The sequence below is a fragment of the Megalobrama amblycephala genome, linkage group LG15, assembly GCF_018812025.1.
Source record: "Megalobrama amblycephala isolate DHTTF-2021 linkage group LG15, ASM1881202v1, whole genome shotgun sequence".
NCBI lineage: Eukaryota > Metazoa > Chordata > Actinopteri > Cypriniformes > Xenocyprididae > Megalobrama > Megalobrama amblycephala.
In genome coordinates this window covers 17892436-17909296 of record NC_063058.1, presented here as the reverse complement: position 1 = coordinate 17909296, position 16861 = coordinate 17892436, and the positions used below count along the sequence as shown (strand labels likewise).

At 36.9% G+C, this 16861-nt stretch overlaps 1 protein-coding gene across 3 annotated transcripts; it reads left to right on the top strand.

Moving 5' to 3' along the window:
• Positions 1-217: 217 nt before the first annotated feature.
• On the top strand, positions 218-16673 carry slc25a18 (solute carrier family 25 member 18). 3 transcript variants are annotated; one of them, XM_048159309.1, is made up of 11 exons: positions 218-459; positions 628-740; positions 1645-1840; positions 1965-2087; positions 4093-4148; positions 4343-4433; positions 7280-7395; positions 7632-7818; positions 11674-11843; positions 15748-15823; positions 15926-16673. In XM_048159309.1, exons 3-11 carry the CDS (start codon positions 1821-1823, stop codon positions 16065-16067), a joined length of 981 nt encoding a protein of 326 aa, XP_048015266.1. In that variant the 5' UTR covers positions 218-459; positions 628-740; positions 1645-1820; the 3' UTR covers positions 16068-16673. The 3 variants fall into 3 exon arrangements, with proteins under 3 accessions (XP_048015266.1, XP_048015267.1, XP_048015265.1); XM_048159310.1 differs by lacking the exon at positions 628-740 and having other exon boundaries at positions 1697-1840; XM_048159308.1 differs by lacking the exon at positions 628-740.
• The last annotated feature ends 188 nt before the right edge of the window (positions 16674-16861 follow it).

Sequence of the window (16861 nt, the reverse complement as noted above, 5' to 3'; positions counted from 1 at the left end):
GGGCTGTGAAACTGTCCAGTGAAATATTTATTGCTATTGTGAAATAACTGTCCAGCAAATATTGGGTGAAATATAAAATAATAATTCTACATTTCTAATACCTTTTAAAGCATTTTTAATATAATAATGTTAATATATATATATATATATATATATATATATTTTTTTTTTTTTTTGAGATGAAGTTATGTGTAATGTGCATATTTGCGTTTGTGTGTATATGTGTGAATGTGTCAACTTTCATTAGTGAAAGGCTGTGCATTCCCTTTTTATGTCACTGGGAGTCGCCACAAGGGGGAGGGACTTAGGCACGGAGGGACAATGCTCGTGTTTGTGCAAAGGCCCCTGAGTGGCGGCTCTGTTGGATCTCTTGTGCCTGACTGCGGCTGCTGCACACATTGTCAGCGAGCAGAGGGGGACGCGGACAGCTTCCTCTGACCGGTCAATGCATTGACAGAGGTAAGAACATGATAATCATCCTCTCAAACTGAGTTTCTAACTTGTGAATTGGTCAAATAATGCAGGCTTGTGCGAGGGGGGATATGTTTGGGTTGGTTGTGGAAAGTCTTAGTAAGGGAGTGCTTGATGAACAGGGGGGCCAGATCTCACTGGTCTGTGTTTTGGCAGTGAATAGAGCAGGGTTGAAAGAAAGCAGTGCTGAAGGGAAAGGCATGCTCAGAATGCCACTGGGCTCCAGAAAAGACAGATCGAGAGAGAGAGAGACCGAGAAAAGGGAGGATGTGAGTATGATGGAGGAGAAGAGATAGAGGAGTGAAAGTGAGAATTGTACCCCGTATCAGGTGAGAGATAGTGGAAACATGTATGAGGAAAGAGAAAGGTTACACAAGGGGAAGTCATATAGAAATCCTGCAATAATAGGTAGTTGACATAAAGATTTCAAGTGTTTTCAGCAGGGTTCATCTGAAACTATTTTAAACCCCAAATTAAAACTAAAAATTTCTTCTCTTCTATAATTATTATGTGTGCCATTTTATGGCCTCTTTTTTAATATTTTAAATATTAAAAAAACCTTTTTTAAACTGCAGGACCACTTAAAATGCGATAGCAAAAGCAAAAAAGTGATAAAAAACTTTTTTTTTTACAGGAATATATAGACGCTCCCTAATACATATGTAACTTTTCACCAGAAAAATGTTGAATGAAAAAAGATTTTATGTGTCAACTATAAAAATAAAGTTTACAGTACTTTCATTCACTCTAGAAAACTAAAAACACTGACATACCGATATAAAAGTTGGGTTATTTTAGTAGCTATTAGTCAAAAAAGACTTTGAGAGTGCAAAATAAAGGTTTGAGCTACTGTAGACAGCTATGTTTACATTTTTCACAGTCAAAGTTGTTGATACTGTGTTGAAGAACAGTAAAATCATGCTGATAAGCCCCTCAACTGCTAGCTCTCTTCTCTAGGTTAATTCAGAGGTCACAACCTCATTAGCAGAAAGATTAGAGAGACTTTAGGAGGGAGGATGTTCCCTATTTGTGCCATGTGGAAAAGCACAATTCAGAGAGTACAATCAGTGATTCTGAAACCAATTGAAAGTCTTTAGCATGTCGTTATTCTATAAAGTCATTCTGCAACCACAGATATCCTGAATTGTATTTTTCTTGTGTCTTGGTTAATAGCCAGTTCCAAGGTGATTTATTTTTACCAAAGAGTGGCTGTTCTTCCCAAAAGGGAAGGGTGTGAAGGTTGGCACACCATTCCAGGAGGCTGGCCGGGTGGGCCGTGGAAGGTTTGTGCTGACACTTTTGCAGCAGAGAGAGAAGAATTGGAGGAAATCAGTTAAAGTGTGGCCAAAATGGCCGAGAAGAAAGTGAGGTAAATTTTCGACATCTTCAGATATTGGATGTGCAATTTAAGATCCAACTAAACCGTTATATTGACATGTTTTTGTGTATGGTTTTTGTCTTGTGTGTGCGTGTTTGTTTCCTGGTGTTTGCAGCCTCCCTGCTAAGCTGATTAATGGGGGCGTGGCTGGACTGGTGGGCGTGACTTGTGTGTTTCCCATTGATCTCGCCAAGACTCGCCTACAAAACCAGCAGGGTGCTCGTGTTTATAATGGAATGTGAGTTCAACATCTTTATGAAGTCACATAACTGTGTTGCAATGCATGTCATGCACTTTGTTTGGGCTCTTGTTCTGGTAGCAGGTATAGAGTTTCACAAGCATTAAAATGACCAATTGTGCAACTTGCACTTGAGCAAGCTATTGTAATAGCATATGTAAGAGATGCAAAAAGGCTGGTTTGCTGTCGTGAATCTCTTTTTAAAGCTTACACTCTTAGAAAATGGGGTTCAGTGGGGTTCTATTTAGAACCCTAGGGTTCTTGACTCAACTTAAAGGTGTCCTCGAATGAAAAAGAGTTCAGTACATGGAAATGACATACAGTGAGTCTCAAACTCCATTGTTTCCTCCTTCTTATATAAATCTCATTTGTTTAAAAGACCTCCGAAGAACAGGCGAATCTCAACATAACACCGACTGTTACGTAACAGTCGAGGTGTACGCCCCCAATATTTGCATATGCCAGCCCACGTTTCCAACATTATAAAAGGCATTAGACAAGGGCAGCCAGTATTAACGTCTGGATGTGCACAACCAAATCATCAGACTAGGTAAGCAAGCAAGAACAATAGCGAAAAATGGCAGATGGAGCAATAATAACTGACATGATCCATGATAACATGATATTTTTAGTGATATTTGTAAACTGTCTTTCTAAATGTTTCATTAGCATGTTGCTAATGTACTGTTAAATGTGGTTAAAGTTACCATCGGTTATTACTGAACTTCATTCTTTATAAATCTCTCCAACAGTGTAGCATTACCCGTTAGCCACGGAGCACTATCAAACTCATTCAAAATCAGAAGTAAACAATATAACAGTATTCAATACTCACATAATCCGCTGCATGCATGCCGCGTGCATGACGAACACTTTGTAAAGATCCATTTTGAGGGTTATATTAGCTGTGTAAACTTTGTTAAGGCACTGTTCAAGGCAAGCGCGAGCTCTGTGGGCGGAGAGCACGGGATTTAAAGGGGCCGCACCATAAAATCGTCGCGTTTATAATGATGCCCCAAAATAGGCAGTTAAAAAAATTAATTAAAAAAAATCTATGGGGTATTTTGAGCTGAAACTTCACAGACACATTCAGGGGACACCTTAGACTTATATTACATCTTTTAAAAACATAATCTAGGGCACCTTTAAAAGAACTTTATGCTAAGAAGGTTCTATATAAGGAGAAATATGTCTTAAATGATTGCATAATACTTTCATGTTTAATGGGTTATTTCATTTTTTTTTTATCCCATCTTCTAAGAGTGACCTCTAAATTATCAAATAAGAAACAAAACATAAAACACATATGCAAACTTATTTTTTTAGGTTATGTTTTGTTGCCTTTTGAAATTTTGTCTCAGGGATATATAAACGGTTCCATTTTATTATAATAGTTACATACTGGCTCTTTATAATGGTTTTGTGCATTTGATTTTACACTTTCTAAAAACTTTTATGCATCTTTAAAAAAAAAAATCAACTCAAATAAAGTGAAGGCAGCATGTGTTAGTGATTTACTCTGGGCGGAGGACTTAGTGTGGATTTTGAATGACTCAGATGATGCAAAACAGCTTGAGTCACATGCTTTTGCATCTTTGATCTGTTCACGCTCCCAAATGTTTTTCATCCCTTTATGAGCAGCTTGCTCAAAAATATCTTTATGCATGTGTGATAAATACCATTGAGATAAAGAGTACTCTTTGTAGTGATGGTGCTTGAGAAGCTCTTCTTCTTTGTACACTTATGTAACAAGCGAATACCCAAGTGGTTTGTGGGCAAGAGACAGGCTGCCATGTTTTAAGCTCTTTCTTCCACACATTACTCACTCCCCTAAGACTTTTTGTGAATGTCTAATTTGGCTGTTTGTTACACACAGACATGGAGAGCAATAAAAAGGTTTATTTATGTTTAAGAAATTTTCTACTTGCTTTATTCTACTTGCCAAACCAGAACCAGATTGTAGTATTTGATTAATCATATTGAACATTTCTGTCTTGTTATGAAGGCTGGACTGTTTGGCAAAGACGATCAAAATGGAGGGTTACTTTGGCATGTATCGAGGTATGGTGCTTCTTTTTTTATCTAGTGCTGACTTTGGTTTGTACAGTCAACATTAAATCAAAATGTACCACCTTAATGTATGTTCCTGGTGTTATTTAAAACATTAATAGTTTTAATTGTTATAGTGCTGCTAGGATACGTTGCTTTTGTACTGTGTATATTCTCAGAATTGCATTTCATGGTGTTTCTCTCAGGTGCAGCTGTGAATCTTACACTGGTCACTCCAGAGAAAGCCATCAAACTGGCTGCCAATGATGTCTTTAGACAGAAGCTCTCCAAAGATGGGTAAGGGCCACTTCTTAACCTTTTATAACAGCAAAGCTACTTATTAAAGTTTTTCTGCAGCACTAGCGGAATTGAAAAAGTAATGACCCTTTCCATTTTTCCTGAATACTCCCACATCTGACATTGGTCAGATGTGGTATATATATATATATATATATATATATATATATATATATATATACCAGATTTATTGCTATTGGTTTAGTCTGTCTGGTTTTGATAGATTTGTATAGCTTCACAGTATTTAGTTGCTTGTGCGCATCCTAAGCTGGTCTAACTTTACAGATTTGAATCTCACAGTTGCTGTTGCTGCACTACATGTTTAAGATTCACTGAAAAAGAACTGACTCAATATAGTCATTTGTTTGGGAGTTGAACCACACTGGTTGAAAAGATCTGACTCATTAGAATGTGGAATTAAGGGTACACTATGTAATTTTTAGCCCTCTAGCGATTTAAAAAAAAACTACATGCATTTGCGGAAGAACGTTGTTTTGGTTGATCATCAGCTCTGCATGAGTGTGTGGATGAATATGGTTCTTTGAGAGAAACTACTGCTCATAAAACATTCACTGCTAGACTTAAGAGATATCCAGTTTAGATGGAAAGGATCTCAAGCTGACTAGCTGAAGATGGCACTGTAGCTATACCCATTAAAGGGTTAGTTCACCCAAAAATGAAAATTCTGTCATTTATTACTCACCCTCATGCCGTTCCACACCCGTAAGACCTTTGTTAATCTTCGGAACACAAATGAAGATATTTTAGTTGAAATCCGATGGCTCAGTGAGGCCTTCATAGGGAGCAATGACACTTCCTCTCTCAAGATCCATAAAGGTACTAAAAACATATTTAAATCAGTTCATGTGAGTACAGTGGTTCAATATTAATATTATAAAGCAACAAGAATATTTTTGGAGCTCCAAAAAAAAACAAAATAACGACTTATATAGTGATGGCCGATTTCAAAACACTGCTTCAGGAAGCTTCGGAGCACAATGAATCAGTGTATCAAATCTGCTGTTCGGAGCGCCAAAGTCACGTGATTTCAGCCATTGGCAGTTTGACACACTGATTCATTTGTGCTCCGAATCTTCCTGAAGCAGTGTTTTGAAATCGGCCATCACTAAATAAGTCGTTATTTTGTTTTTTTGGCGCTCCAAAAATATTCTTGTCGCTTTATAATATTAATATTGAACCACTGTACTCACATGAACTGATTTAAATATGTTTTTAGTACCTTAATGGATCTTGAGAGAGGAAGTGTCATTGCTCCCTATGAAGGCCTCACGGAGCCATTGGATTTCAACTAAAATATCTTAATTTGTGTTCCGAAGATTAACGAAGGTTTTACAGGTGTGGAACAGCATGAGGGTAAGTAATAAATGACAGAATTTTCATTTTTGGGTGAACTAACCCTTTAAAAAACATGGTACTTCCTGGAAAATAAATTCCAGCACAGCGCTACAACAAACATAATGAAATTACCCTCACAATAGAAATGCTTTACAAGTCGGCGCCGCTGGCCTAATGGGCAGCGCGCTGACATGTAGGGCCAATGTGCTTCGGGCAACCCGAGTTCGAGTCCCGGCTCGTGGTCCTTTCCCGATCCCGTCCCCCTCTCTCTCTCCCACTTCGCTTCCTGTCTAATCACTGTCCTATCATAATAAAGGCAAAATCGCCAAAAAAAAAAAAAAATTCTTTACAATTAACTCTGTTAGAGGGCTACACATGGCAATTTATTTAAAATGCTACCTGTTGAGTAGTACATCTCCTCATTGCTTGCCTTTTACAACATTTCCAATCCCATTTCTAAGTTCTTGCCATCTCCAAAAAGCCAAGCCAATGTTGATTCTTGTTTTATTACGAGCTTTGGCGCGTTTTCTTTTTGACTCTCCTCGGTTTGCCATTTTTTTAAAACGGGTGATTTCCGGAGGTTCGAGAATTAGCATGCTCCGTATCAACATTTCTTGCTCGTTGTGACAACTAACCTATGCCACTCCCACACCATACACGTATTAAAGTAGCCAGAGTAATTTTTCTCTATTTATGAATATGATGAGATATGCATGTACACAATTTCCTGCCAAAACCATCCCGTTATGTCTAAAAACCATGTTTTGGAAGGAGGATTGATGATGTATTGACTCATCATTTAAATTTTGTTAATTTTGAATAAAAAAAAGTACCTTTAAGGAATATTTTGGATGTTTTCAAGGAAAAATTCACCAAAAAATGAACATTCTGTCATCATTTACTTACTAGCCTCCATGTTGTTCCAAACCTGTATGACTTTCATTCTACTGTAGAACACAAGAGGAGATATATGAAACTTTCTGATTCACTGAAAAGAACTGGCTCATTAAAGTCATTTGTTTTGGCTGTCGGGCCACACTGGTTATGCTGTATGACTAAAAAAAGTTATTTTTTTGGGAGTTGTACTGCGTTGGTTGCGCTATATGTTTCTGATTCACTGAAAAGAACCAGCTCATTAGATTCATTCTTTAATCAGACTTCGCTGGTTGCGCTGTCTGTTGTGCACTGTGGATTCAGTAGCGGTGTAAGGAAAGCAGTGTAGGCAACTCTGTCATTATTTTACTATGGTATTCAGTCCATATTGGCAGAAGAATGCATGGGTGAGAACTGTTAATGGAACTTCCAGTATTTTTTAATCAAATCAGTCTTGAACAAAGACCTTATCCCAACCCTAACATATAAAAAAATACACAGTTTACAGCATTTACCCACAAGAAAACATTTTCTGTAAACAGCTGACTAATTTGACCAATTATTTCCTTGGTAAATGCAATAACGTTCTCATCTGTCATTGTATCTTCCACCCATAGAAAATTACCTCTGTGGGGGGAAATCCTTGCTGGCTGTGGGGCCGGAACCTGTCAGGTGGTAGTCACCACCCCCATGGAAATGCTAAAAATACAACTACAGGATGCTGGCAGGTTGGGTAAGTGTGTTTATTTTGCTCCTGTGGGTGTCATCCAAGGTATGTAGGTCTCTATCTTAGGATGCCTTATTGAGTACAAAGGTTAGCCAGAAATAATAGTAGCTGTTTGAGTAAAATGGTGTTGACCGAATAGCAGTTTCTCCAAAGTGCAGTTTTATTACACTACAGGATAAAAAAAATGAAGATTATATTGAAGATATGAGTTGTTGTAACCGGTCCATTTTTGTCTTTACAAGCTGCTCAGCGGACTGTCACTGCCTCTGCCCCAGCTGCTGGTCCGACCCCCTCATTGGTTGCCTCTCAGGCGGCCCAGCCAGGCACCAACGCCCCTCCTCGAGCCTCAGCAACCCGTATCACCCTGGAGCTACTCAAGACCCGAGGCCTCAGGGGTCTTTATAAGGGTGCAGGTGCTACACTGATGAGGTAAGACACAATCGGCAATATATCCTATAGAAATATGGTCTATAAAGTATATAAATTCAGCTAAAAAGGAAAATTCATTTATTCACCCTCATGTTTTTCCAAACCTCTATGACTTTCATTCTACAGTTGAATGCAAAAGATACATTTTGAGCATACAAAGAATGGATAATGGAGCTTTCGAATCAAAAAAGGTACCAAAAGCATTGTAAAAGTGGTCCATATGACTCAAATGATTCTTCTGAAGTCATACATATCAAAGTCCCTTTAAGACGAGACATTTCACTCGGCGGCCATCTTTGAAACGCCTCTCGGGCATCCTGGGCATCATGCAATCTCTTTGAATGGGGAAACATCAAATTCTCCAAAACTGTTCGCCAACCTTACGATTAAATTTCATATTTGAAATCACCAATGAAATCTAACAACAACCGGCTCATAAATTTAGTTTCTAAACGCTCGAATCATGACAAAAAAAACTATTTTTCAGGCTGGATCAAGCTAACGCGCATGCGCAGACCTAAATGCGCGTCTCTTCTGCCATGTTTCAGAGGCGCGCGTCTGACTGTTTCTATAGAAACCGGTGATTCTAACGGCCGCTGAAGTGACGCGATGACTTTACCAGTTGGCGATTGGCTCTTATTTAGAAGGCGGGGCTTATTCCGCCATATTGCGCGTTTCACTTTCTCCCATTCAAAACAATACGAGTGACACGTCTTGTGTTATTCTATAGTCTTTGTACATATTCATTATAATCATTCCCACTATTGAACACTGACTGAATTACTGAATCAGTGAGAATTCAAGAATTGAATCAGTCTGATTTGTGCATAAATTCAATAATGGCATTAAAAGGAAGTTTGAAGAAAGTAAATCATCTTGCAACGTATATCCAAGTGAAATGACTTTTTTTGAAAATGTAGGGTGGGACTTCATTTTGTCCATTGGAAATGGTTTGGATTGTTGTTGTTTGCAATTATGAGGGCAACAAAATATTCCATAACAAAATAAAAGTGGTGACTTTAAAACCCTGTCCATACCAAGATCAATAACTGTAAAGATAGCTATATTAGCGCCCACACCAGTATAGTTGTGTTGTCTGCCACTTTAAATGCTTGAGCTCTTTAAAGTTGGGTAGATTCTGATTGGCTGTCTAAAGTGATTCCAACGATATCATTCTTCTGTGTCGTTATTGTTATAGTTGTGGTGTGGAGTTTTTTATTCTCATAGAATTAGATTGATTAGTAAAAATGTATCGTCTGTAGTTGTTGTCCTTGGTGTGAATGGGCCTTAAGGCAGGAACACACCAAGCCGACGGTTGGCCATCAGGCAGTTTTTCTTCGTCGGCCGACTAAGTGTGTTCTGCACCATCGGCTGAAGTTGGTCCTCGTCTGCTTTTTTTCGTCTGATTCGAAATGTTGAATCGGTGTCGGAGCTCGTCGGTCCGTCGAGCCATCTGATCATTCTGATTGGCTGTTCAGATACTGCCACCTGCTGGTACGGAAAGGCATGTCATCTCACGCAGGTGCAGAACGGACGTGCTACTTGGCCGACGTGAGCCAACCCCGTAGTCTGCTTTCGTCTCCACTAGTTCGTCGCTTCGGCTTGGTGTGTTCATGGCCACATCCACACCAAGCCAGAGCATTCTCTATCCAATCTTTTTTTTTTCCTCGTTCAACGTAAACACTCCGTCATCTCAAGAAAAACCTGTGTACACATGAAACTACTGAAACCAACTCAAAACGATGTAGTATACATGCCAGACCAGTATGTGTCGCTGTAATTCTGCCACAGAGATACACTAAAAACGGAGAAGAAGACTTGGATCATGCGCATAAACCTTGCAATGACATTGTTTCACAAAATATACGGATTGGCTGTACACACGAAAACACAAGGGTGTCGTTTTCAGATTCATCCACTCTGGGACCTGGTTTCAAAAAATAGTGGTTTCAGATTCCCAAAACGCCAGATCCATCTGGATGAAACACTGATACGCTACAAAATTTTTCGTATACAGCTTCGTATCATGCATGAGACATAAAGACCATTTTTATTATATTTTTTGGTGTTTGTTTTGAGGGCCCCAATCCTCATTAAAGGTATAGTTCACCCAAAAATGAAAATTTTATGTTTATCTGCTTAACCCCAGGGCATCCAAGATGTAGGTGACTTTGTTTCTTCAGTAGAACACAAATGATGATTTTTAACTCCAACCGTTGCGGTCTGTCAGTCGTATAATGCTTGTCAATGGGAACTCCATCTATAAGAGTAAAAAAAACATGCACAGACAAATCCAAATTAAACCCTGCGGCTCGTGACGACACATTGATGTCTTAGGACACGAAACGTTCGGTTTGTGCGAGAAAATTAAAGTCATAATCACAGTATTTATATCATTTTTTACCTCTAAAACACCACTATGTCCGACTGCCCTGCACATCTGGTTAGTGAGGTCTGAACGCGCTCTGACAACAGAAGTGATGTCTTGCACTCATTGAAGTATAAGCGCGAGACATCACTGCCGTCATCAGAGCGTTTTCAGACCTCACACACCGGATGCTCAAGGCAGTTGGACATAGTGGTGTATTAGAGGTAAAAATGATATAAATACTTTTCGGTTTCTCGCACAAACCGATCATTTCGTGTCTTAGGACATCAGTGTGTCGTCACGAGCCGCAGGGTTTAATTTGGATTTGTCTGTGCATGTTTTTTTTACTCTTATAGATGGAGTTCCCATTGACAAGCATTATACATCTGACAGACCACAACGGTTGGAGTTAAAAATCATCATTTGTGTTCTACTGAAGAAACAAAGTCACCTACATCTTGGATGCCCTGGGGGTAAGCAGATAAATATCAAATTTTCATTTTTGGGTGAACTATCATTTTAACTTTCATTATATTGTAAAAGAAGCTAGGAAATTCTTCAGAAAATCAGCTTTTATGTTAAATACTGTCATCATTTACTCACCCTCAAATTGTTCCAAACCTGTATGAATTTCTTTCTTGTGCTGAACACAAAAGCAGATATACTGAAGAATGTTGGTAACCAAACAGTTTCTTGTCTCCATTGACTTCCATAGTATTACTTTTATTGCACTATGGAAGTCAGTTAGGAGCGGCAACTTTTTGATTACCAACATACTTCAAAATATCTTCTTTTGTATTCAGCAGAAGAAGGAATATCATAGAAGCTTAAAACAACTTGAGGATGAGTAAATGATTACAGAATTTTCATTTTTGGGTGAACTGTCCGTTTAAGAAAGAAAGTCATACGGATTTAGAGCAACATGCCACAGTCATTAATAATAACAGAATTTGAATGTATTGGTGAACTATTCATTTAAGTCAAATAGCTAAGCTTTGTTAGCCTATCAACATCCAGATCTTTTGCAGACCTCCAGTGACGTGTTGTCTGTGATTGCTCTCTCTGCAAACACATGCTCTGTTTCAGTACAAAAAGATGGATAGATGTCACAGTGACCTCTCACCTTTAACACCGCCCGCACAAATAAACCCACTCACCTATCCAAATAGCCCCTCCCCCGCAGACTCCCTGCGGTCTGTGATGTAATCCCAGCTGAACTGATGTAACCTGCCAGCTGTCTGTTCTGATCTGAGCTTCTAATTAACCGTAGGCGGAATTCTCTTCTTAATGGAATTCTAATGAGAGCTCGATCTATCTCAGTCTGTTGTCTCTTATCTACGGCCTACACGGCCTAAATCATATTTCTACATTCACCGTTTCACATTTACACACTAAAACTAATCAGACAAAGTGATCGATAATGATTCATCAATAACGTCCTGCAGCTATGTCTACATTCTGCAGCTCTATGTCCTTTCTCTGTTCAGGGACGTTCCGTTCTCCATGATCTACTTCCCGCTGTTCGCCAACCTCAACGCTGTGGGCCGCAATGAGGATCGCCATAGCAACCCCCAGGAGCGGGCCCCCTTCCTGCAGTCTTTCGTGGCTGGTTGCACGGCCGGCTCAGTGGCGGCAGTAGCTGTCACTCCCCTGGACGGTGAGATGCAGGCAAGAGAGGAGTAGAGGAACACAATTTGCTCTCTCTCCTTTTGAAATGCATGCAGATAAATGTCCCATTCAGTTAGTCGTACACGTCCAAGCCTGTTAGAGTCACTACTAATCTTGTTTCAGTGCTACTGAGAAGCTTTTGGGTGTTGATAGAGGTTGTATGGCTAATAGATATTGAATATTTATTTATTTATTTATTGCAATAAGAATACTATGTATATATATATATTACAGTCAACCCAAAAATTATTCAGACATTTTTGATATTTTTGGTATATTTTTACTAGTGGGTACAGGACACTATTTGACCTGATCATGTTTTCTTAAGTGTTATCTGACATAATTAAGATTTTTTTTTTTTTTGTTATATTTTATTACCATTTTTTAAACTATAGTGAATAAACTGTAATACTGAATGAAAGGTGTCTGAATAAATTTTGGGTTGACTAATATATATATATATATGTGTATATATATATATATATATATATATATATATATATATATATTAGTAATAAATATATTATTACATATATGAGTTAGGGTGCTCTGTCATGTCACTTTTGTTTTAATATATAATATATTGAAATATTATAGTATATATTATGGCTACTGCACTTGATCAGTGTTATAGTATATAAATAAAATTAAAATGTAATTATTATATTATCAAATTATAGTATTTTTTCATATTTTGAATTAGCTATTATTTTTATATTTTAAGTTATAGTAATTTGGTTATGTGCTTTTATCATTTTTTGAAATATTTTTATTTATCTTTCATTTTTAATTTTAGTACTTCAACTTAGGCAACATATCTAATTTTCAAATACGTTTTTCAGATAATTATATTTTTTCTCATTTCAATTCACAAACACAATTTACACAATCTTTAGTTTTTGTTTTAGTTAACAATAAAACGCTGCATTTAATACACGTGTTAAATGTAATTAAAATTACATTTGAATTGTTTTTTTAAATTAACGCTAAATTTGTCAGTATTTAGTTTATTTTTTGCATCTTTTGGTGTTTGCAAGAAAAAAATACTTAGTACATATACATTTATTTTTATACTTGTTAAGAAATATTTTCCACATTTCTTAAAAAAATGGAGTAGTTCTTCAAAGAAATACTTATTACTTCTAGTACTTTAAAGGAATCACTTACATGGATCTTTAAGAAATGCAGATCCTAGAAATAGTTCATACTAATAAGCCTTTTTGTTTTGTGATGAATTATGGGTACATATTTTGCCAAACTAGGTCACTCAGCACTTCATAAAAGCACAGAATGAGTCTTTTGTTTCTTAGTGATTAATTAATGAACCCCATGTGCTGTGGTCGAATCCTGCTGTGATGTGTAGACTGAAACATTTCATTTGCTTTGATGAAAGTGCAAAGTCTGTAAAGTTTGCTTTCAAGTTCTATTCAGAAAGCTTTTTGTTTATAGCTCTTGTCTCTATGTCTATTGTATCGTCAGAGAGACAATTCTTTGTCTTTGTAAAGGGGACAGAAGGATTATTTGGACAGTGGATACACTGGCAGCCACTGCAGTGTCTCTGTCTGAAGATTTATATTTGTATTTGGCAGTACTCTCTGCAACATTACATTGTTTAGAGACTCACAAATAGACCTTTAACCTTTAACCTAGTTTTATTATTTGAAATTTCTTATTCCTGCGCAAAAAGTGGAGCATATAATATTTTACAGCAAGGACACAGACACTGTTTTAAAGTGCTGTAAGTCTTCTGCAGAAACATTTACCTAACGCTTAACTAACATTTAAAAAACCTTGAATCTGTTGGCAATCCCACTGTAAAAAATTTTTAAGTAAAAGCAACTTGGCTGTATGAGTCATTTCAACTTAAATTATATTAAACTGACTTTTTTTAATTTTGTATAACTTAAAAGTTGAAAATAGCTTATTTTGATGAGTTAAAGTAATGTAAAAACAAATGTTGTCATGACTTATTGATCATATAATTTTTTACAGCTGTTAAATCTAACTGAATCGGCCAGAGCAGGTCTCGAGTCAAACAGATTTGATCTTACAAATAGCATTTTATTAAAAATTGTATTTAAAATATTATAAAGATTCACAGGTGTACATGATTTTTTGATTAATATTGTTCAGTGTATACTTATATTTAGATTGTAAATGAATCATGCGGCAACAAACTGAACTGGAACACATGAAATTATAATAAACACATTTACTAATAAAACTTAAGATATCCTAATTGTGGCTTTATTATAATGTTTCAGAGAATGTTTTCCTTTTTTCAGCTAAAAAAATATTGCATAAACAAAAAATTAGCACTGTATTTGAGAATAATTAAACCTTTAAAAAATAAAATAAGTTCTATATCATTTTAGAGAATGTTAAAGGTCCCGTTCTTTGTGATCCCATGTTTCAAACTTTAGTTAGTGTGTAATGTTGTTGTTAGAGTATAAATAAAATCTGTAAAATTTTAAAGCTCAAAGTTCAATGCCAAGCGAGATATTTTATTTAACAGAAGTCGCCTACATCGAACGGCCAGTTTGGACTACATCCCTCTACTTCCTTCTTTAATGACGTCACTAAACAGTTTTTTGACTAACCTCCGCCCACAGGAATACACAAGAGTTGCGTTTGTAGAGTGTGTTTGTCGCCATGTCGTCGAAACGCTGTTATTTTCATCCCGCAGTCCAATCACCGGGTCTGATTCCGGCTCAAATTGATAGGGTAAAATTAAAGACATGTTTACAGTAACACTGAGCGCGTGCATCTCCACGTTATGGTAAGAGGCGTGACCTTTCCGGGCAAGATGCGCTAAACTGCTGTCGAATCACAACACAGGAACCGCTGGCACAATCAGAACTCGTTACGTATTTCTGAAGGAGGGACTTCATAGAACAAGGAAGTCATCAGCCCGTTTTTATGACAGTGGAAACAGCGGTATACAGATAAGTAAATTATGTGAAAAATACTGTGTTTTTTACACGCGAAACATGAACACATGTTATATTGCACACTATAAACACAATCAAAGCTTCAAAAAACCACGAAAAACGGGACCTTTAAGGAAGAGGATTAGGGCCAAGCAATAATAAAAAATTAAAACCATCTCGAGATTAAAGTTGTTAAATTTCGAGAAAAAACTCGTTAAATTTTGAGAAAAAAAGTCAAAATAAAATGTTGAGAATAAACTCGTTAAATTACGAGAAAAAACTCGTTAAATTTCGAGAAAAAAGTCGAGATAAAATGTTGAGAATAAAGTCATTAAATTACGAGAAAAAAGTCGTTAAATTACGAGAACAAATTCGTTAAATTATGAGAAAAAACTCGTTAAATTTCGAGAAAAAAGTCGAGATAAAATTAAATTAAATTATGACTTTATTCTCAACATTTTATCTTGTTTTTTTTTCTCGAAATTTAACGACATTTTTCTCATAATTTAACGAATTTGTTCTCGTAATTTAACGACTTTTTTCTCGTAATTTAATGACTTTATTCTCAACATTTTATCTCGACTTTTTTCTCGAAATTTAACGAGTTTTTTCTCGTAATTTAACGAGTTTATTCTCAACATTTTATTTTGACTTTTTTTCTCAAAATTTAACGAGTTTTTTCTCGAAATTTAACAACTTTAATCTCGAGATGGTTTTATTTTTTTTATTATTGCTTGGCCCTAATCCTCTTCCGTAGAATGTAGTATGTTAATGACTCAAAAGAATCACTGAATCATTTTGAAATGGTTCTTTCAAAGAACAGTTTAAGAACCGATTCATGGAAATGAGTCCTACAAAACAGCTCTATAACCTGCGTTTGGAAAACCAGATCTGAGAAATTAAATTCTACAGCTTGTGCTGAAAGTGCAAATTAATATATTGATTAATACTTATAATTTTCAGTTATAAAGACCCGCTTACAGACCTTACAGAAGGGAGAGGGAGAAGACTCTTATAGAGGCATCATTGACTGCACACAGTAAGCTTCTTATTTGCATGTATTGACTTGCTATGTGGTACTAAATAATAACCATATTCATGTATCATTTATATGGCATTCATACTTTCTTCCTTTTCACAGACGCATCTTAAAGCGAGAGGGACCAGCCGCATTTCTCAAGGGAGCAACGTGTCGTGCTTTGGTCATCGCTCCGCTCTTCGGCATTGCTCAGGGCGTGTACTTCCTGGGTATCGGCGAGCACGTGCTGGGCCTGCTGGGATAGCGGCAGGTGATGTCACCTCAATCATCATACTCACGTTACTGTTTCTACATGGGCCAAGAGATGATGATGAGAGATGAAGGAAGTTGCGACAATGGAAAAAAGAAGGTCCCCGACTTTATTTGCGATAAGGTAAAGATGGAGAGAAATTCACGTACCCAACCAAAGGAGGTTCAGACACTTTGGAAGAACAGAGAATGGTTGTGTAATGCTAACATAAAAGCCTATATTGCACACTAACCAAGTACCTAAAAACTGCAAACAGGGTTCTTTAGGTAAGACAGGGTCCTGGAAGGGTTATTATTTTTATATCTTTAAAGCCCATAGTTACAATCAGTTTTAAACCAACATGATTCATGGTTGATTGATCTGTTGTGAACAGGGTCGATGTGTATTTTAAATTGCAGAAAGGAGACTTGAATCAAAGTTGAAATGAATCCAGATCTTCCAAATTTATGTTTTGGCTCTCTACCGTTGAATCCCACCCCTTTAAAGTGTTAGTTCACCCAAAAATGAAATTTCTGTCATTAATCACTCACCCTCATGTCGTTCCACACCTGAAGACCTTTTTGATGAAATTCGATGGCTCAGTGAGGCCTCCATTGCCAGCAAGATAATTAACACTTTCAGATGCCTAGAAAGCTATGAAAGATATTTTTAAAACAGTTCATGTGACTACAGTGGTTCAACCTTAATGTTATGAAGTGACGAGAATACTTTTTGTGCGCCAAAAAAACAAAATAACGACTTTATTCAACAATATCTAGTGATGGGCGATTTCAAAACACTGCTTCATG